Raw genomic sequence first — 22417 nt, 5'->3', positions numbered from 1 at the left:
GAGGCAGGGGCTGGCTGCAGGCAGAGGGTGTGGGGGTGGCTGGAGATGGGGGCTGGCCGAGGGCAGGGCAGGGAGGTGCGGCAGGGGGTGCGGGGGTGACTGGAGATGGGGGCTGGCTGCAGGCAGGGCAGGGGGTGCGGCAGGCGGTGCAGGGGTGGCTGGAGGCAGGGGATGCGGGGGTGGCTGGAGGCAGGGCAGGGGGTGAGGGCAGGGGGTGCGGGGGTGGCTGGAGGCAGGGGCTGGCTGCAGGCAGAGGGTGCGGGGGTGGCTGGAGATGGGGGCTGGCCGAGGGCAGGGCAGGGAGGTGCGGCAGGGGGTGTGGGGGTGGCTGGAGATGGGGGCTGGCTGCGGGCAGGGGGTGCGGGGGTGGCTGGAGGCAGGGGCTGGCTGCGGGCAGGGCAGGGGGTGCGGCAGGAGGTGCAGGTGTGGCTGGAGGCAGGGGCTGGCTGAGAGCAGGGCAGGGGGTGCGGCAGGGAGTGCGGGGGTGGCTGGAGACGGGCTGGCTGCGGGCAGGGGGTGCAGGGGTGGCTGGAGGCAGGGGCTGGCTGCAGGCAGAGGGTGTGGGGGTAGCTGGAGATGGGGGCTGGCCGAGGGCAGGGCAGGGAGGTGCGGCAGGGGGTGCGGGGGTGACTGGAGATGGGGGCTGGCTGCGGGCAGGGGGTGCGGGGGTGGCTGGAGGCAGGGGCTGGCTGAGGGCAGGGCAGGGGGTGCGGCAGGAGGTGCAGGGGTGGCTGGAGGCAGGGGCTGGCTGCAGGCAGAGGGTGTGGGGGTGGCTGGAGATGGGGGCTGGCCGAGGGCAGGGCAGGGAGGTGCGGCAGGGGGTGTGGGGGTGGCTGGAGATGGGGGCTGGCTGCGGGCAGGGGGTGCGGGGGTGGCTGGAGGCAGGGGCTGGCTGCGGGCAGGGCAGGGGGTGCGGCAGGAGGTGCAGGTGTGGCTGGAGGCAGGGGCTGGCTGAGAGCAGGGCAGGGGGTGCGGCAGGGAGTGCGGGGGTGGCTGGAGACGGGCTGGCTGCGGGCAGGGGGTGCAGGGGTGGCTGGAGGCAGGGGCTGGCTGCAGGCAGAGGGTGTGGGGGTAGCTGGAGATGGGGGCTGGCCGAGGGCAGGGCAGGGAGGTGCGGCAGGGGGTGCGGGGGTGACTGGAGATGGGGGCTGGCTGCGGGCAGGGGGTGCGGGGGTGGCTGGAGGCAGGGGCTGGCTGAGGGCAGGGCAGGGGGTGCGGCAGGAGGTGCAGGGGTGGCTGGAGGCAGGGGCTGGCTGCAGGCAGAGGGTGTGGGGGTGGCTGGAGATGGGGGCTGGCCGAGGGCAGGGCAGGGAGGTGCGGCAGGGGGTGCGGGGGTGACTGGAGATGGGGGCTGGCTGCGGGCAGGGGGTGCGGGGGTGGCTGGAGGCAGGGGCTGGCTGAGGGCAGGGCAGGGGGTGCGGCAGGAGGTGCAGGGGTGGCTGGAGGCAGGGGCTGGCTGCAGGCAGAGGGTGTGGGGGTGGCTGGAGATGGGGGCTGGCCGAGGGCAGGGCAGGGAGGTGCGGCAGGGGGTGCGGGGGTGACTGGAGATGGGGGCTGGCTGCGGGCAGGGGGTGCGGGGGTGGCTGGAGGCAGGGGGTGGGTACTCACGGGGAGAGCAGCAGGACGCAGCCCAGGCCCAACAGAGCAGCCGGGGACCCACCAGGCAGCAGCGGGAGCCCCAGGGCCAGGGGAGCAGCAGTAGCAACACGGCTCGTGCCCAGGGCCAGGCGGCAGCCCCCATGGCTCCTGCAGTGCAGCGCCCCCGGTGGCTGGAGGAGGAATTACATCACTTCCCAGCACCCATCAAAGCCTCAGCGCCCCCTGCAGGGAAGCGGGTTAACAACCGGTTCTAAAACTGCTTCAAAATTTAACAACCGGTTTGCACGAACCGGTGCGAACCGGCTCCAGCTCACCATTGGATGGAGGGGTGATCACTAGCAGCCACCATGGATTTACTAAGAACAAATCATGCCAAACCAGCTTGATTTTCTTCTTTGACAAGGTAACTGATTTTGTGGATAGGGGAATGCGGTGAACATAATATAACTGGACTTTAGCAAGTCTTTTGACACAGTCCCACAAAACATTCTCATAAGTAAGTTGGAGAAATGGGCTCAGTTGAACTAAGTGGATACATAATTGGTTAAACAACCGCAAACACAGAGAAAATAATAGAATGATGTTAGATTGGAGGGAGGTCTCAAGTGGAGTTCCAAAGGGATCTGTTCTGGGTCTGGTGTTGTTTTACGTCTTTATTAATGACCTGGATGTAGGAATAGAGAGTGTATTGGTCAAATTTGCAGGTGACACAAAGGTAGAGAGGGTTGCAAAGTCTTCGGAAGATAGAACTAAAATTCAGAGGGATCTTGATAAAGTATAGAACTGGACTATAGATACCCAAATGTAATTCAAAAAAGACACATGTAAGGCACTACACTTGGGGAAGAAAAACCAAATTCACAAATACAGAATGGGGGATAACTGGCTTGGCAGCAGCACTGCTGATTCATCGGCGCCAACTCCGTGGGTGGTCCAGGGCTGGAGCACCTATGGGGAAAAATTAGCAGGTGCTCCGCACCCACTGGCAGCCAAGCTCCCCCCACCCCATCCCCTCCTCCTCCTCCCCCCCCAAGCGCACTGTGTCCCTGCTGCCCCCCAACACCTGTTTGGTGGCACTTAGGACTTTCCAGGAGGGATGGGGAGGAGTGGGGACATGGCGCGCTCAGGGGAGGAGGCGGAGAAGAGGCAGGGAAGGGGCGGGAACTTGGGGAAGTGGGTGGAATGGGGGCGGGTCTGGGGTGGGAACAGGTCGGGGGCGGGAACTTCGGGGAAGGAGTAGAATGGGGGTAGGGCAAGGGCAGTGCAGGGGCGAGAAGAGGCGGGGCAGGGGCGGGGGGGGTCAAGCACCCACTGGGCAGAGGGTAAATCAGCACCTATGGGTGGATCACAATCTCACATGAGTCAACAATGCCAAGCTGTTCCAGAAAAAGCAAATGCAGTTCTGGGTTGCATTAACAGAGTCATAGGATGCAAGTTGCATATATGGGTGTAGATTTGGGGACTGTGGAGGTGGCATTGCCCCCCCCAAACAAAGGCGATGTATGGGGAGCACATGCAGGGGCACATACCACTCCAATCCCACCCCCATGCCAATCTTTGCAAGCGCTGAGCTGTCCTGCAGGGCTTGCACTGCTTAGCCTGTGGTGGGGAGGGTGGGCCGTCCTTCCCACACTGCGTTTCTCCCACCCGCCAGGCCAAGCAAAGGGAGCAGGACAGAGCAGCTGCTCTGGGTTGCTGCCTCAGCAGCTGGATGCTACCTCCTGGGTCCTGGTGCCCACTAGAGTTGCCAACTTTCACAATAAGCCAGAAATCAAGCGAATCCCATTTCAAAACAAGGCCAAAACAAGCCAATCTCTAAGAACCCCAACACTCTATGTGACTAGATCCTCCGGCCTGCAGTCTGGAACTGTGGTGGGCCCGCCTTGCACCCCTGACTCTCTCCCCCACTTGCTCCAGCTTGCCGGGAGCTGCTGATAAAAAAAGAAGCCACAAGCCAAAAACTACCCAACAAGCAATTCACAAGCCAATTAAGCCAAAATCAAGCCCAATTTCTGCATTTTTTTCCATGGGTTGTGCATGTCTGGTTGCAGGGCCACACTACGGGGATGGAATGGGGGAGACCCTGGGTGGAATGGGGCGGGGCCCGGGGAAGAGACAGAAAGGGGCGGGGCCGCAGACGGAAGCGATGGAATGGGGGAGGGACTGTAGGTGGAAGGGATGGGGAGGGGCCCCCATTTGCTCTTGCCCAGGGCCCCAGGATACCTTAATCCGCCTCTGGTAAGAACAGTAGGACAATGGAACAAACTGCCTAAGGAAGTGGTGGAATGTCCTGCACTGGAGATTTTCACAGAAGAGACTGAAGAGCCCTGGGCGGTGGGTATCATAGGCCAGGGCAGGCTGAGCCTCCCCTGACCCAGGCCGGGCCCTGCCCATGCCCATGTTGTTCCCTGAGACACCCACACGCACCCCAAAGCTGGCAGGGCGCCAGAGTCTCAACTCCAGCCCTGAGTTTGGGCCCACTAGTGGCCAGGGGCGGCACTGGGGTTAGCGCTTGAGAGGGGGTGGAGCGGGGCTCCTCCAGCTGCAGGAGGTTGCTCAGGGCTCTGAAGGGGTGGGGCCTCAGGTGGCATGGAGGGGCTTGCCTCCCTGAAAGGGATGGGGGGGCTCCCCTACCTCCCATGTGACTAGCCATCGGTTTTGAGTGGTTTAGACAAAACAAATCCTACATCGTGGTAGGACATTAAACTAGATGACCTTGTGGTCCCATCTAACCCTATGGTTTTATTATATATCATGAAGTTCAGCAAAACTGAGAACCAAGAATTATGGAGTTAAGATTATGCGAGCATGTACCGTAACTCTGCTTCCCTGGAGCCAGCAATAGCCCCTGGCAATCAGCTTGCAGGGCCAGCTGTATTCACTGTGTTAGGTGTAGCTGTATTGAATGACGGAGGAATTGGTGGGAGCAGTTTGGAAGAGCTGTGACTGTGATATGAGGTGATCTGGGGGGGCTGTGTGAATCCTTCTCCCTGATCCCCAGGTGTGCTATCAAAGGAAAGAGATGCATGTAGGCCTCATTTCAGCACTGCATTGTGTAGGCTGTCAGTAGAGGGGGGTCTTCCTGCCATGGGTATAGTCAGTGGTTAGATAGGAGACAAGCCTGGTCAGTGAGTTTAATGAAGGGTAAGTGGAAAATGTGGCATTGGATAGCATTGTGTGCTTTAAGGAAAAGAAGTTGTAAAATTTAGCAGATGTGGTGTTCTTGCTGTCAAGCAGGCTAAGTTTTTGGGCAAGTGTAGGTAGCTCCTGTTTAGTACAGTGCAAATGCAGAGTGAGTATGCGTAATAGGTGTATTGGGGCATTGCTCAATGAGGGGACTATCTCGCTATCGCTAGGCCACTAAGAGGCACCCCAAGTTTCAAGGCAGTGCAAGTAGCAATGTGGATTTTAGAGTACTTAATCAAGCTTTAATCAGAAAGTTCACCTTAATTTTAAGTGTAGCATAGCCCACTATAATTGTCTGCAACATGGATTGCAATCTTGCAGTGTCTTGAGGATGTTCTACTTCCACGTTGAAAGGTACACTCTGGTGGCCAGTTTGGGAACAGCATTAGCAGCTTGTGTAGAGCAGCAGCTACCTTGAAGCTTTTTCTAACAACTCTCGCTTCAGAGCCTTAAGGGCTGAGGGACCTCCTAGCTTTGTCTACCCGTTTGACAGAGGTAAGAAGGGGAAAGCAGAGGAGAGGGCTCTGTTTAGAGTTGTCCTTTTTTTAATGTAAACACTGTAGGTTTAAGTATAACCAACAAAGCTAACACTTGCATATAGTTTCTCCTGTAAATACTACATTGCAAAATGCTTTGTTAGCAGGGCACAAAGCCTAATGCGCATTTACACAGCACCTTCCATCTGATGAGCTCCTAGAGCTTTGCAAACACTAATGAATTAAGCTGGTAATGTGGGTATTACTATACCCCTTGTTTCTCATGGGGGGAAATGAGGCACACAGTAGGGGGCTCGATTTACAAAGGGACTTAGGTGCCTGAAGTCCAATGTTTAGGCATCACTGACCAAACCACTGCTCGGCTGCTGCCTGACCATCTAAGCACCTAAATCCCCACAGGCATTAAAATTTCTGCCAGTGGGCATGTACCAACCTGTGGGTCAATATGAAGACTTTGGCAGTTAATCATAGAATATCAGGGTTGGAAGGGACCTCAGGAGGTCATCTAGTCCAACCCCCTGCTCAAAGCAGGACCAATCCCCAATTTTTGCCCCAGATCCCTAAATGGCTGCCTCAAGGATGAGCTGCTCAGAACCCTTCCAATGCCAAATGTTACCAGCTTTCCCCGTTACTTCGAGGTATGCTCGTTTATTAGGGTTACTCTTCTGGGGGGAGGGCGGTTTCTGTACTTCTATCAATGTACTACTTGTGGTCTCATACGGAGCTTTACTCCTCCCTTCTGCAAGTCCCCTCCCAATGGAGCTATCCTGCAGGACCTAGGTTCCCAGAATCAGACAAACACACACACATTAACAGAGCACGTTTTAGAGGACCGCGTTAATCAGCACGTCCAAGCTGCCACCCTCATATGTCCCAGGCTCAATACGTCCCTATCCCCACTTTCATGTTACAATTGTTCTGGTAGTAACCCACTTGATGAGCAAACCCCACGGGATTTTTGGGCGCTGCGGGGATCTTTTAGCTTAGGTATAAGGAGCGTTGCTGCAGAGTGAATGGGGAAACCAAAAAAAAAAAAAAACCACAAGGGGGAGAGAGAGAGCGAGATTCAACCAGATTAGTTATGAAAGTTATTTATTCCTAGGTAATAACCATAGGGGAGCCAAGAAACAAAACAGTTATAATATTACATTTAACTTAAACTTGATTATAAAAGTCAGGTTTAGAAAAAAAGAAAAGGAAAAGTTTAGAAAACAATAACTGATCACACAAGTCAGGGTCAGAAGGCTACACCGAGAGAGAGAGAGAGAGAGAGAGAGAGCTGAGTTCTCACCGCTCCATGAAGCTTGAACCAGTTGGGGTTGCCAGGTGGTGGTGCTAGCTGAGGATTAGATAGGCAGAGCCCCCAGCATGATCAGTCAGGAGAAGACGAAGTCCCAAAAGAACTGATGCAGCTTTTGGCTCCAGGCATCAGAACACTTACTTGAGCATGGGAGGGGTTTTTGTAGAGAAACAACAATGGTTTAAGGGAGAACACGAGATTTATTTATGTGTAAACAAGGGAGTCTACCAAAGTTGTTTTGTTCAGGCTAGACAATGTGAGCTGATCATTCCTGGCTTTGGGCGGTGTTCCTTGGAGGGAGCTCACAATGCAATTAGGGAGCTTCACTATTTTGGATACCAATAAAGGATTTATTACTAGAATTGGTCTGATAACTACTGAGCTGGGTGTATGCAGGTGTGGGTTCATTCACATCTGGAGCAGAGATTTCCCTGATCATGCAGTGCTTCTCTGCTTTTCTGGTCCCAGAGTTCAGTGCGGTTCTTGCCTTGGAATCTCTGTTCTCCATTCTGTGTGCTAATAGAGATGCCTCCTTGTCCCATCTTCAATGCAAATGAGGCTAGGGGAGTTTCCTTAATCCTGTCATCCTTATCCCAGGCGTTTAGGTGTAAGTCTTTCTTCTGATCGGTTTTGGTTCAAGAAGAGGGGGGGGGGTGTCTTTCATGTGTCAGAAAGGCTGGTTCCCCAAGAAAACAGAGCTGACAGGTAACACAAAGCCCTGATGGGATTCGCAGACTAGGCATTCCTCCACCTCTCTTGCCTGCAAGACCCAATCTAGGAACCATGCTCAGAGTTCACCTCACCTAAAAGACAAGTGGTCAGGCAAACGTGGAACTGAGCTAGCTGCCTGACATGTGCATGTCATTCCATGCACTGTGTAAGAGCCAAGTGTTATCAGAATTGCCTGGCAGATGTAACAGGAGAGTCTGAGAGACTCATCCCAGAATATCATAGAGCCTGGTGAGTAGGGCGCTCACCTGCCATGGGCAAGAGCTGGGTTTAAGTTCTGACTCCAAATGGGACACAACAACGGTCATCCCCTCCAAATGGTGGGACGGGGGGGGGGGGGAGTCTCTCTCTCTCTCAAGGGCTGAGCTGGTTTAGGCACCTGACTCCAGGAGACATGTCACAGCTAAGAATCCTGAGCAGAATCATAGAATCATAGAATATTAGGGTTGGAAGGGACCACAGGAAGAATCCTGAGCAGAATCATAGAATCATAGAATATTAGGGTTGGAAGGGACCACAGGAGGTCATCTAGTCCAACCCCCTGCTCAAAGCAGGACCAATCCCCATTTTTTGCCCCAGATCCCTAAATGGCCCCTTCAAGGATTGAACTCACAACCCTGGGGTTAGCAGGCCAGTGCTCAAACCACTGGTGCCTCCCTCTGGCCTGTCAGTCATGTGCCCAAGGCCCAGATGAACAGCAATGGGGCACTTGGGAATATAACCCCAGCTCCTTTCCTCTGCATTTCACTCCTGGCTAGCTTAGACAGCTCTGTGCTCATCTCACTGGCTGCTGGGAACCACTTTCTTAGGCAACTCTCCCCATACTGACAGGTTTCAGAGTAGCAGCCGTGTTAGTCTGTAGCCGCAAAACGAACAGGAGTACTTGTGGCACCTTAAAGACTAACAGATTTATCTGAGCATACACTTTCGATACATAGAATACCGTACCATGCAGGAGGGACATTGACACCTCATTCAGGGCTGTGAATTCCACTAGGCAGCAGGGATCCTAGGACTTATATGTTGCAACACCTAATTCCCTTTGTGGCTCTAGCCCCGTATACCTACAATCATCTCTCTCAGTTAGATCTATGACGATATTTATGTCCAATTCACAAATGTGCTATTGGCTCACTGTTACTGAATCTTAGCCAAGGTTTTTCTGTGATCTCTGTGGGGTGGTAGAGAATTGAGCCCCCCCCCCCCCCCGCCCCATTGGTGGCGTCCTCTGCTGGTCAGCATTATCTTTATCAGCTGGCGTCTTTGTTCCAGTGCCACAGTCACACATTTGGATGCTGCCCGTGTGAGAACTACACCAGGCAACGTGGTCTCGGCTAGAGCCAGGGCATCTTTTTAAGCCTCTGAAGGAAAAACAACTGCTTTTGGGTACAACTGGACCAGATCAAGATGATGCAACTTGCTTGGCAGAGCCATGCAGTTGTTTTCCGGGGGGGGGGCGGGTTCCCCCTCCAAAATAAATGCTTCAGTGCTCTTTCTATTTTCCAGCAGACTTACACTCACAATTATGCAGCCACCAGCCTTATGCCTGGCCAAGGGAGGAGAAATAATACACCTGACACTTTAGTTTCCAGCTTCCAAGGGGTGGAGTGGGGGGAAAGTTACCTAAAAAAAACCCAACAACCTATGATCAAATGACTTAGTGTCTCTTGTACAGTGACAGGAAGCTAACAGAAAATGTGCTAGCAAAGCTAATCCTTTATTTGCCCCTGTGGGCTAAGGGCCAAATTTAGACCTGCTACAAGCTACTCGTGCTCCTTCGCCCAAAATACGTTCTTGTACGTATTTAGCACTATTCATTTCAAAGGCTTCCAAATGTCCATGTACTTCAACTAGGTCGGCCAGGCGTACATTGCCTCGCACAGCCCAGGCCTACATTTTACACAGTAGCATTGAGCAGATGGTCTCTTCGCCACCCTGCTGCTGCAAAATAGCCTCCGGCTCAGCAGCACGACTCAGCTGGCAAACCACAACTGGATCCCTACCTGAGGCACAGGCCAGCCAACGAGAGCTGGTAGCCATCCAGCTACTGGCCCTTCCGCCTCTGCTTAGTCCAAAAGTAACAGTGCTACCCCCCCGAGCTTAGTTCCTCCAGCCCCTTCACCAATCTACTTGTAGTTCAGTGGCTGACAATCCCAATTTGATGAAGCACACCTGTGGGCACAGGCACTGACCTTTATTTTTCCCCATGGGTGCTCTACCCCCAAGGCCCCACCCTTGCTCTGCTCACCTTCCTTCCCCAACCCCCGGCCCACCTCGTGCAGCTTGCTGTTCTCTTCCCTCCCCTGAGCACCCGCCAGAGAACTGTGACTAGTGCGTGCTGAGCACCCCCTATTTTTTTCCATGGGTGCTGGAGCACCCACAGACTCAGCAGCTATGCCTGTGGGTTTTTTTTCCTCCCCCAGGGATGTGTGCAGCTGGGCTGGAGTGCATTTCCAGCAGGGGTGAACCATAATGGGAAAGAATGGATGTGTGTGAGAGGGTAGAGATGGTCCCTTGCCTCCCTGATGGTAATTTCCCCCTGCTCTTTGCTGCAGCCCTTCTGCCTTTGGCCCACTGTCTGAGGTGAAGCCCCCAAACATCCCTAGACACAACCTGCCCAGCCATTAGCAGGGATTTCCCCCAGCTCTCTCACCACATCCCTGCTCAACTGCATCAGCCTCTGACAACCCTGCTTCCCACTCATGCTCCCCCATCTCGCCACACTTCCTTCTCACCTCAACCCTCCCCTTCATCTTCCAGTCTTCTGCCCTGGCCCAGTGCTGAGCTCAGCTAGCGATACAGGGCACTGACAAGTAGCTCAGGAAAGAGCTGATCAGTTCCAGACTCTGGGCATAACTCCTTTGAGGTATGATTAATTACCTAATATTTGACATCCAGTGTAGGACGCAGGTCACCACTAGGTGTGCAGAGCTGGGGTTATGAAGATAACACAGAGAGCAGGGGTGTAGCAGTGAAACTTTATAAAGTGAACACACTTAGAACCATCTTTTGTCACAGTAACTAATTGCATGTTCTCTCTCTCTCTCTCTATATATATATATATGTACACACACCCACACCATTTAATAGGCATCAAGAGTCAGTATGACAAAACTCCCTCATTTATGTGTGAAAAAATAGGGCTCTTAGTCCTGGTCAAAGTGAAAAGGTCAACACTTTAACTGTTGCATCACTAACTAATAGCTCCATAATATAAGAGTTTATTTAAGAGGAAAAAAACATTGATAAATCAACCCCCGAGTGCTCTCCCGTTGACTCCGAAGACACCACAGTAAGTCAATCTAAGTACTTTATTCACATAGCTGAAGTTGTGTAACTTAGATCGATCCTCCGCCCCTGCCCTCCAGCGTAGGCCCGGGCTGAGTATCACCGCATGATTTTAATCTTATTCCCAAAGTTTAGGGACTGACAGGTCCACTTGAAGCATAATTCCCCTGACTTCAGAGACATTACTCCCAGCACTTGTGTGCACACCTGGGGAAAAAAAATTGGTCCCCATCTATTGCTTTCAGTCAGAGGGCCACATGTGGAAACAGGCATGAGTATATTTATGGAGCTGCTGGTCCACAGTTGATAATAAAACAGAGAGAGATGGGCCTGACCCAGATCCACAGCACTCTTAGGGAAGCTCACATCTGTTGCTAAACTTTCCGACACGAGGCATACACCTCACCCATGGGACTGAATAAAATCACTGAGTTGAAATTTTGGGTCCGGTTTTAAAATAAAACTAACCTCTCATAACCAGATGGTAGGTGCATGGAGCTGAACCAACTTGTTCTCTAGGCCCAATCCTGCCTGAAGAAAGATCAACTAGTGAAACTGCCCCAGCATGAATAATGCACTTAGTGAAAAGAAATAGCCAGAGCTAAGATTGCAAATGAGCTTTCTGGCTGGCATTTTAAATGGTGGTGTTGGAATGGAATCCTGACAGCATGTGAAGATTCATTCAGTGTTTACTAAAATGTTTACATAAAATAGCTATTGTTAACATGAGAAGTTCAAAACGGTTTGTATTGCTTATCACAGTACCCTTTGGGACATACCTGTCCTAGTAAGGCATTTTGTTTGCATTTGGTTAAGTGGTGAGTTAAAGAACATTCTCCTGCAAACCTGAAAGCAGTCTGCATTAATGGGCACTTCTGATTAAACAAGCTCCTCTTCCCAGTCTACAAGTTATTGATTCCTTGTCACTACAGAACACACTTTCAATTAAAAAAATAAAAAGTCCAAATGTAATCTGCAGTCCAAAGGTTTAGACATTTATTCTATGCCATACCTGTTTTTAATATTAGACTATACTGCTGACTCAGTCTTTTTTCTTTTCACTGAAGACTCCATTTCAGAGGAATTGCTCTAACTAGGTGCATCGCAATGGACCTTTTACAGAAGGAGTTCTACAGCCATTCCATGGAGTACTTTGCCCTTGAGATTCTTCGAAGTGCTGCTGGACTCCATTTAAACATAAAGGATTTATTTGTTATGAAAGTGTAAACAAGCCATGAGAGGCAAGCAATGGTAAAGACTCTTTACTGGTGTCCTTCTGTTCCATGATTCCAGCTGGAATGTCTCCAGGCTTCAATAGGTTGGTTAGAGATCTATGCCTAAAAGACAGCCTCTCTCCCAGAACAATGACCGGGGCACCAGGAGACCTCACACCCTACTGACCACTCAGTGAAACTCTAAGGCCTGAATTTTGCAACTGCATTATTGCAGCATTAAGAACCAAGGTAGAATCTTTTTAAAAATAAAAAAGCAAGTTAGTGTAAGAGTGACACCCACCTGAAATGTTTTTTACTGAAGAGTTTTAGGTACTACTCCTGCCCAAGACCTCTTGACAATGTATATGGTTTTATAATCACACTTTAGTAACTTGCTCTTCCCTGTTGTTGAGGAAAAGACCCACACAAACACTGGGGGGGGAAGAGTGTGTACTAAGTGCCAACTGCACAAAGGAAGAGAGAATTTTTCCTCTTTCTACTTTAGAGATCTTAGTTCTAACAAAAGAAAGTACACCACCTCTTTTTATGCTGAAGGTTTTTTGGATTTAGTAATGGGAGATGTGCTGTCTCTGGCCAATGTTAAAGCATGTCTGAATTTCATTTAAGTATTTAAGAAAAGTTTTTTTTCTATATTCAGACTGCACTCTTGTTCCAAAAATCCCTTTTTAGCAACATGGATTGTTTGAAGCACCAAGCAGGAAACACTGATGTAAGTCCATCAACTTTACTTTTGTTCTGCATTTTCAAAGACAGGTTGATTTTTTTTTTCCCCCCTTTTCCCCACTTCTGGTTGTCTGGTAGCCCTTAACATGTTGACTTGCATTTACACTCAAATTGATGCTTTTTTGCTAACCAGGATATAGAGAGCATATTAATGCAGATTCTTAAACACCGAATGAATGAAAATGAAAATTCTAGGTGAATGGAAATTGTTAATCAACAAAAACCGCACTTTTAAATTGTTTTTAAATCTTCCACATATAAAAATATCCAGCAGCTAAAGTAGTTTTAGCAAAACGTGTGACATTTTAAATGGATTAAAGGAATAGAGTTAGCAAACAACTGATCCTTTTTTGTTTGAAACAGCTGAAACAAACCCCCTTTCAAATTTTCTTCCTTTTCTCAACTGAATCTATTTGAAGTTGACCACAATTTGTTTCAGTGCCCCCACACAGCCATCCACCCCAAAAAAACCTCACCCCTCTCCACACAAAGGAAGTGTTTTACTTTGCAGTTAGAGAATTGAACTGAATGTTTTTGGTTACCATGTCCTTCAAAATTTTAGAACTAGTAGAGCTATTTTCACACCTAGTTTACTAACAGACTGGGAACTGAACAAAGCAGAAAAGCTTGTTTTCTTCTTCCAAACAGGTTGGATGAACTAGTTGAATAAACTGAAGTGAAGAAAATATTCTCTACAGCTGCAAAAGAGACTACTACCATCAAAAGCTGGTTTAGCACTCAAATGCTGGTTCCAGGTGCTTACACACTGACTTTCATTAAGACCTGGCAGCAAAAACAATGTGTGTTAAACAGGCTTATTTAAATACTCTCAATTTTTTTTAAATCCACCTCATCTGATAGGAGAGATCTGTTCATCACTTGCTCAAACCTGTACACAGCTTGACCCTGCAATACGATGAGAGTCTGATTCTCAAGAGGCAATCTTCAACTTCCACTGGCTTGAAGGAGAGATGAGGTGCTCCTCACTCTACTGTATTGAACCCATAGAGGAAGGTGTTGGTTTGGAAGAGATTAAAGCCACCAAACATAATTTTGGTACAGCATTTCAATCATGGCTACTGAGCTGTCTCACCTGAATTAGAAGGGAGGATCTTGAGGATGGCAGTGGTAGCAGAATCACTTTCTTCTTAAAACAGAGCAAACTGTTAAGTTCTCTATAAATGCCATTTTAAAAAAAAAAATCCATCTGTTTCTGCATTCCAGAACAAGACACAACAATTCACAATTGTATACAGTTTTTAGCAAGCTGCTTATCCACCATAGTCTAATGTACTGCTGCCACTGTTCTTAACCATAAATTGAGGTATTACCTAATAACAATTAACATTTTAAAGCCTATTCCCTTCTGTGTTCAAAACACACTATCACTTTTGTTACAGCATTGAATTACATACAAAGTTTTTTTCCCTTAGAACTTGATTTAACATTTTTAATTACATGGCACTAAAAGGCAGTCATTTTATTAGTGTGTATATATACCACCAAAGGACAGCTTCCTTTAATTGTCTTATTTAGACACAAAATGTAACTAGTTTAGTGGGTCATAAAGAGGCATGCAAATCTGTTCTTGGATTGCATATTACATCCTCCCCTGCTAAACAACTTACGTTAATGCCACAATTCAGAGGACCCTAGCCCAGTGGTTCTCAACCAAGGAGATGCATACCCCTGGGGTATATCAACTCATCTAGATGTTTGCCTAGTTTTACAACAGGCTACATAGAAAAGCAGTAGCCAAGTCAGTACAAACTAAAATTTCATACAATGACTTGTTTATATTACTCTCTATACTATACACGGAACGTAAGTACAATATTTATATTCCAAATAGATTTATTTTACAATTATATGGTAAAAATGAGAAAGTCAGCAATTTTTCAGTAATAGCATGCTGTGACACTTTTGTATTTTTATGTCTGATTATGTAAGCAAGTAGTTTTTAAGTGAGGTGAAACTTGGGGTACGCAAGACAAATCAGACTCCTGAAAGGGGTACAGCAGTTTGGAAAGGTTGAAAGCACTGTACTAGCGCATTTGAATGTTGCAACTATATTACCAAAATTAATGCTCATCACAGCACAACTCAGTCTTTATTTTTACTGCAACAATTTACAAATTAATCACCATGATATTTACAGCACAAATGTGAAACAATTTAACATCTACAGATACTAATCTAGGGAAGTACCATCAGAAGGTACGTCCTTCCAAACCGTGAGGACTGCAGCAAGTTCTCATACCAAATGTACCGGTGTCCCACAATGTTTGTGCCACAGATCAATAGCTTTGCTCACTATTGCGTCAGTGTTATCTTGAGGAATCTTCAAAAGATCAGGAGAAAGGTTTGTGTTAAGTTTAACAGGGTAGTCAAAGAGCCTAAAACAAAATATCCAGTCACTCAAAGTAATATTTCTATTCTCCATTCTGTTTATTTCACTTTCCAAACTTGTCATCTCTTCTCCCTAACCAAAATATTTACAAAAATGGCCATAGGCAGGACCTGCCTTTGGATGGATCCAATGTGTTCAGGCATGGCCAGATTGGCACCCCTCTCTCAGAGGAACAATCTCATTGTTTCCACATAAAGGGAGGTGGAGGGGGTGTCACGGAGTCCCTGGGCGATGCTCTGGAACTGCTCCCTATGAAGCCAGTCAGGACTCTGGGGAAGTCTCCTTTCTGTGAGCAGCCTGTCTTCAGGACACACAGCTCACACAACTTCCACCTTCCTGGGTCTGACCTCGGAGCATTCAGCATCCTCTGCCCCTCCGTGCGCTTCCCACAGCGACTCCACCCAGGCAGGGTCCTGGGGAAGCCAGAGGGTCCTGCACCCCAACTTTGCAGTCAGACGCGACTCTCAGCCAGCCATTAAAACAGAAGGTTTATTAGACAACAGGAACATGGTCTAAACCAGAGCTTGTAGGTGCAGAGAACAGGAACTCTCAGCTGGGTCCATTTTGGGGGGCAGAGAGCCAGACAACCACGTCTGCACTTCACTCCACATCCCCAGCCTGCCCCAAACTGAAACTCTCTCCAGGCCCTTCTCCTCTGGGCTTTGGCCCTTTCCCAGGCCAGGAGGTCACCTGATTCCTTTCTTCTTCAACCCTTTAGCTCTCACCTCGCAGGGGGGAAGGGCCCAGGCCATCAGTTTCCAGGAAACAGGGTGCTGGCCATTCTCTGTGTCCAGACCCCTGCACACACCTGCCCTCTAGGGCTCTGCAACGATCATACCCCTTATCCCACCACCTAGATACTTAAGAACTGCCTAGGGGGAACTGAGGCATCCCCACAATATTCAGAGGAAACATTAAGAACAGTCCCGCTTCGTCACAGGGGGTGTTTCAGTCACCTCCACAGTGAGCACTCTTTGGGGAGAGAGCAGACCAGGGCCAGGTAGCCTTGTGCCATCAACCTTGTAAGGAATTTCAAAAAATTAACACAGCTTGAAGCTACACTAACTTTTCCACAGAAATCTCTCAGTACCACATGAGCATGAGTAGGATCCAATGCTGGGATACAACAAGTCCTCGCAAGATGGCTCAAGGCAGTGCTGAGGCATTGATGGTCCATGCAGAGAGCCTATTGCCTCCATGGATGTCTGGAAACCTCCGCTCATTCAGTGTGGGGGAAGAAGAGAAGCTCAAATCACCCCCAACAGAACAATTGGGGGAGACTTAAAGGACAGTGGGTTCTCCCCATAATCCCTCCGATGGATTTTTCTGAAGGTGGTCATCAATCTGGCCTCTAAAGGTAAAAGCCTACATCAGCCATTCCTAACACCCTGGGACCAGCTACCTTATGGATTCCTTTCCTCCTAAAAGTTTGTAACATTGTAATGACTGCAACTGTTATTAGAACTATGGTAAACTTAAAATTTAAAATATTACCTCTAAATAAAAATACATACAAACATTGATTGTGGGTTTAATGTAGAAAAGCAAACTGTCACTGAGGGAGATAAGGCAGATCGAGTATTACCCAGTTCTCAGAATTCTGGGTAATATTATGAAACTCATTTTGCAATGCTTTTTATCCCAATTGAATTAACAAGGGATAAACAGTTTGTTTTTTTAAACCTGAAAATATTTGCTATACCACAAAAACAATGCACAGCTAGGACAAGTACTTACATTTTCCAGAAACTGTGTGATCTTCTCTGTGTTAGTCAGGGCCATTATCTTCATTTTAAAGGTTAATAAAATCTCCAGAGCAACAAACACAAGAATCTTGCAGGATCCACTAATAACTTTGTCCCAAACCCTAAAATAGTAAGTAACGAAGTCAACAAACCATATTAATCTGTTCTAATCTTTTATTCATTGCAACAAATCTCTTTTCCAGATAGTTTCCATGAATGTAGCAATGTATTAAATTATACATGCAGTACCTGTACCATCTATATTCAAAAGTAAGGAAATCAAATGTCACAAGTTACTGAATTCTACTAAATCTCTAACTAGGATGGATTAAGGGCAGAGCAGCACAGCAGTAGTGCCTACTGCTGCCAAGCTTACACAAAGACCCCAATTAGAAATAGAACACATACAGATGTTCTGCACTGTTAGACGATTATAAGCTAAAACTTAACAAGCAGATCTTGTTCTGCTAAGTTTAATTATTACACATGGATGACTGTCACCACAGTATCAGTGACAATGAGATTTTTTTTTTCCTGATGCCAAGGAATAAAATTAGCGTATCTATAACGATAGTTGTCAAATAGTTAACCAACTGAAACTAAAAGTTCAGAAGGAATAAAGTGCTGAGCTAACTAAACAAGGATACCTACTGTGACCAAATATTCCATCTTATTGTATGAGAAGTGAAACTGATATCAACATGGTATTGTCAATTATGTTTCTGTAAATAATAATTATATACAGATAACAGCTACTGACCCTTCCAACCCACTTTCTTCCTCACATCCACACCCCCAGTATGCTGCATAAACCTATAGATGTACTAATGAAACCATGGAACCTGGACGGTAAATTTCCAAGGGCTATAAATACTTTTACTACATGACTCCCTATTAAAAAATAATCCCACCCTCTTTCAATTCTTCAGCCTTCATTATCATAGCTCTTCATGTCACCATTTGTCCTCATTCTCCAATCATTGCAAAATCTACACGGGACGTGAATTTCTAAAAAACCATAAACCCCTTAGGCCTCCTTTATATATCACAAGTCAAGAAGAAAAGGCACAAGCCAAATGATAGTGCCCCAGACAATGTTTACTTCCCAGATACTAGAAGTATAAATTGTAGTGACTGCATAAAGAATTATAATCCTAAAAAGATCAGGGAAAGAGTCTTTCCAACATGTACTAAAACTAAGCTGCTGTGACACATCCAGCCTTCTTTCATGATTCTGCTGCCAGATTTAATTGGTGTGGTGAATGAACTCATTACAGAAAGGGGTGGGGGTTTTAAAACCCCCCGAAACATTTCCATTGATACTCAACCTGTTCCCAAACAAGCATTGCAGTCATTTCATTTAAATGCTCATATTAAAACAACTACAATTAGTTAACTAATCCCTAGTTCACACCACCCAGGAGAATCTTTATGAAAGAAAGGAGTGGAGACAAAAGCAGGGCTACACTTAAATGCTGCATCAGCACAGCTGCACCAATGTAGCGCTTAAGTGAAGATGCTCCTATACCAACAGGAGAGAGCTCTCCCATCAGCATAGTTAATCCACCTCCCCAAGAGGCGGAATACATGGGGGTTAAATTCAGTGTAACTACATCACTCAGAGGTGTGGATTTTTCAAACCCCGAGAGACGTAGTTATAACAGCGGAGGCGTGTAGTGTAGACCTGGCCAATGTTAGCACTAACCAGCTCCGTCTCCTCTTGCGCTCTCTTCTTAACTTCCAACTATTATTACTGCCCATGCAGCTCAATTAATTTAAAACAATAACTGGAATGTGAGTGTGTGACATGATGATAAATACATCAGCAGTTGTCAGTGCCTTGTCTATGCTAGTGCTACACCACCAACCGAGCTGCAGCAGTAGAAAATTATAGAAAAAAGGCTAATATAGAAGGCCACGGGGTTTATTTAATGTATTTATTTTTGTAATTAGGTATTTTTTACATGCTTTCTACACATTACATCTTTATTAGTTCAATTGTTCTGATCCTAACTTTTAGGATCAGACATACTTTCACAGTTTATGCTTCAGAAAACTTGTGAAGGTTAATTTATTATTATATTGATGGGGAAATGACTACAGAAATTTAAACTGTCCTAGAAGTCCTATCCACTGTCACTGAAAGTTAAAGCAAACGCTCTACGTGTTAGGATGGGTTAGTGGGATTTTTTGTGTGAGACTAACATCCTTAGAAACGCATAGGTGTTAAATTAGCCACAGAAGGGCTCTCCTACCATTCCTTCACTGGACAGAAACATACTGACAATTACAAGGAAAAAAACAAACAAAATGAAACAAGAATATGAAGCTTAAACAAAGTAAGCTTCGTGCAAAATCCTATGCTCATCAAGTTTTATTTACTGTGCATTGTTCTGTCAAAGAATGCAAAGAACTATTCCACATCTACACTTTTCCATAAACAAGGCACACATTACAAGTCTGTGTAAAAAGAAATAAAATGCTAGAAGGTTCTCAGGACAACTTCTTAGATTCCTCATCAAGTGCACTCCTTTACTAAAGTAAATTCTTATTCTGCCTTGTCTCAGTTCATTACCAAGACTTTCAGTAACTGTCCTGAAATACTGTTGTTTTTTTTCAAAAATTGGCAATACTTCATTCACTACTATAAAGTCTGTACAAATATGCACCTATAATCCCCTTCCTGACACATTTAAGCATAAAAAACAGTTACCTACCTACCTTTTGTAACTGTTGCTCTTCAAGAGGTGTTGCTCATGTCGTTTCCATGTTAGATAGAATCTCCATGCACAGCTGCTGGAGATTTTTCCCTTAGTGGTATCCGTAGGGCCAGCTCTGGAACCCCCTGGAGCCCCATGCTCATGTGCCGGTATATGGGATGCCGCCAGCAGTGCACTCTCTCAGTTCCTTCTTACCGTCAACTACGACAGTGGGTAGGGGGCGGGTCATGGAATGGACATGAGCAACACATCTCAAAGAACAACAGTTATGAAGGATAGGTAACCGTTTTTTCTTCTTCGAGTGCTTGCTCACGTTGTTTCCATGTTATGTGACTCACAAGCAGTATTCCTGGAGATGGGCTCAGAGTTTACAGACATGCGACCTGCAACACCACTCTACCAAAGCTGGCATTGTCCCGGGCCTGCTGGGTGATGGTGTAATGGGATGCAAGGGTATGGACCAAAGACCAGGTAGCAGCTCTGCAGATACCTTTAATTGGTACCTGCGCAAGGAACGCCCCTGAAAAAGCCTGCGTTCTGGTGGAATGGGCAGTTTGTGCCCTGCTTTTTCATAGCAGAACTTGATGCAGGCAGTTATCCACGACTAGATCCTCTGAGAGGAAACCAGCCGGCCCTTCATCCTGTCTGCCACTGCGACAAAAAGCTGCATCAACTTACGGAAGGGCTTAGTTCTCTCACTGTAGAAGGCGAAGGCCCATCTAACATCCAAAGAGTGCAACCGATGCTCCTCATTAGTCTTGCCAGGCTTTGGGAAGTAGACTGGTAGGAAGATGTCCTGATTATAATGGAACTGTGACATCTTTGGTAAGAAGGCCAAGTGGTGACGAAGCTGGAACTTGTCCTTATAGAACACCATGTAAGGGGATTCCCGATGTCAGTGCTCTTATCTCAGAGTTCCGGGGTTGAAGTGATCACTACCAGGAAAGCAACCTTCCACAAGAGGAGCAGCAGGGAGCAGGAGGATAGTAGCTTGAACGGTGGGGACCTGTGAGCCAAGAGATCACCAGATTTAAGTCCCACGGAGAGACTGGGTCGCGAATCTGGAGGTAGAGTCTCTCCAACCCCTTCAGGAACCTGATCGTCATTTCATGGGAGAAGACTGATCTGCCCTGGATTGGAGGGTGGAAGGCTGAGATAGCTACCAAGTGCACCATGAATGACAAAATGGCCAGGCCTGGGTGCTTGAGGTGGAGCAGGTAGCCTAAAATGGATTGAAGCGAGGACCGGGATGGGGAAGGACTCTGGCCCAAGGCCCAACATGTTAAGCATTTCCACTTGTCTAGGTAGGTTGCCCTGGTGGAAGGCTTCCTGCTACTTAACAGAATGTGTTGGACTTGCGCTGAGCAGGGCGATTCCTCCACATTCAGCCATGCAGAAGCCACACTGTCAGATGCAGGGACTCTAGTTTCGGGTGAAGCAGATGGCCCTGGTTCTGCGAGAGCAAGTCTGGACAGAGCAGGAGCTCTAATGCAGTTGCTAGGGAGAGCTCCAAAAGCGTGCTGAACCAGTGCTGGCGTGGCCACGCCAGAGCCACCAGGATGATTTTTGCTTTGTCCGTCTTGACCTTCAGGAGGACCTTTTGCACCAGGGGTATTGGTGGGAAAGCATATAGTAGTGCTCCTGTCCATAAGAGCAGAAAGGCGTCCAATGGGGAGCCTCTGGCGAGCCCGCATATCAAGCAAAGCTGCTGACATTTCCTGTTCTGCCTGGACACAAATAGGCCCACTCAGGGCGTTCCCCTCCTCTGGAAGATGACACTGACCACCTCTGGATGGAGTGACCACTCGTGGCAAGAAGAGAAGGACTTGCTGAGGAGATCAGCCAGAAAATGTTGGGCTCCCAGGAGATGACACGCCTCGAAATGAATGGCATGCTGCACACAAGTCCCACACACTGAGACCCCTTGACACAGGGGAGACAAGTGGGCTCCACCTTGCTTATTGATGTAGATCATCATGGAAGTATTGTCTATCAAGATCTGCATTCTTCTGCCCTTTAGGTAGTGTAAGAATGCCTGGCAAGCCAAGTGTACCACCCTGAGCTCCCTGACATTTATATAGAGGGAGCAATCCTCCTGGGACCAGAGGCCCTGCATACTGAGGTTGCCAAGGTGGGCTCCCCACCCCAAATCCAAGGCATCAGGAGACCAACGTCACCAAAGCGAGCAGGGCCACAAAGGGAACCCTTGCCAACACCAATTGCGGGTCTGTCCATCAAGTCAAGGAGGACAGTATATTTGACAGAATTGTGACCACTAAGTTCAAATGGTGTCTGCCAGCGGTACAGACCAACCCCAGCCACACCTGCAAGGGTCTGAGGTGCAGCCATGTATGCTGGACTATGTAAATACATACTTCCATGTGACCTAGTAGCCTGAGGCAAACCTAAGCAGTCGTGAGCAGATGGGCTCTGATGCTTGCGATGAGCTCTGACATAGCTCGGAATCGGGTCTCCAGTAGGTAGCCTTTGGCCTGGGTAGAGTTGAGCACTGTGCCTACAAACTCTATTCTCTGGACTAGGGTCAGAGTTGATTTCTATTAGTTTATAAGGAGGCCCAGCACCTGACAGGTGGCTTATACCAAGTCAAGGCTGTGTTGGACCTGGGCTTGAGATGTGCCTCTGATAAGCCAGTTGTCAAGGTATGGGTAGATCTGCACACCTCAATGCCTCAGGTAAGCTGCCACCACAGTCGCACACTTCGTGAAAACCCTCAGAGCAGACGATAGGCCAAAGGACAGAGCCATGAACTGACAATGGTGCTGGCCTACATCAAATCAGAGGAATCTCCTGTGTCTGCAGAAAACAGAAATATGGAAATCGGCGTCCTTCAAGTCAAGGGCAGCGTACCAGTCTCCTAGATCCAGGGAGGGAATGAGAGAGGCCAGGGAGACTATGCAGAACTTCAACTTCTTGAGATATTTGTTGAGGTGGTGCAGGTCTAAGATGGGCCTGAGGCACCCCCAT

At 48.1% G+C, this 22417-nt stretch overlaps 2 protein-coding genes across 6 annotated transcripts in view; one reads left to right on the top strand and one right to left on the bottom strand.

The window, feature by feature from the left end:
• The window catches only part of PHACTR1 (phosphatase and actin regulator 1), a 459703-nt gene that overhangs the window by 436469 nt on the left and 817 nt on the right, over positions 1-22417 (top strand). The window lies entirely within an intron of this gene.
• The window catches only part of TBC1D7 (TBC1 domain family member 7), a 28099-nt gene continuing 20330 nt past the window's right edge, over positions 14649-22417 (bottom strand). For all 5 annotated transcript variants that reach the window (XM_073332028.2, XM_073332027.2, XM_073332029.2 and 2 more), the window contains 2 exons: positions 16705-16834; positions 14649-14898 (listed from right to left, as the gene is read on the bottom strand). In XM_073332028.2, coding sequence (XP_073188129.1) covers positions 14812-14898; positions 16705-16834 — 217 coding nt within the window. In that variant the 3' untranslated portion in view covers positions 14649-14811. The remainder of the gene's footprint in view (positions 14899-16704; positions 16835-22417) is intronic.

The sequence above is a fragment of the Lepidochelys kempii genome, chromosome 2 (genome assembly GCF_965140285.1).
Source record: "Lepidochelys kempii isolate rLepKem1 chromosome 2, rLepKem1.hap1, whole genome shotgun sequence".
NCBI classification, from domain to species: domain Eukaryota; kingdom Metazoa; phylum Chordata; order Testudines; family Cheloniidae; genus Lepidochelys; species Lepidochelys kempii.
Note: the sequence above shows the minus strand (reverse complement) of the source record. Positions and strands in the feature narration are given on the sequence as shown.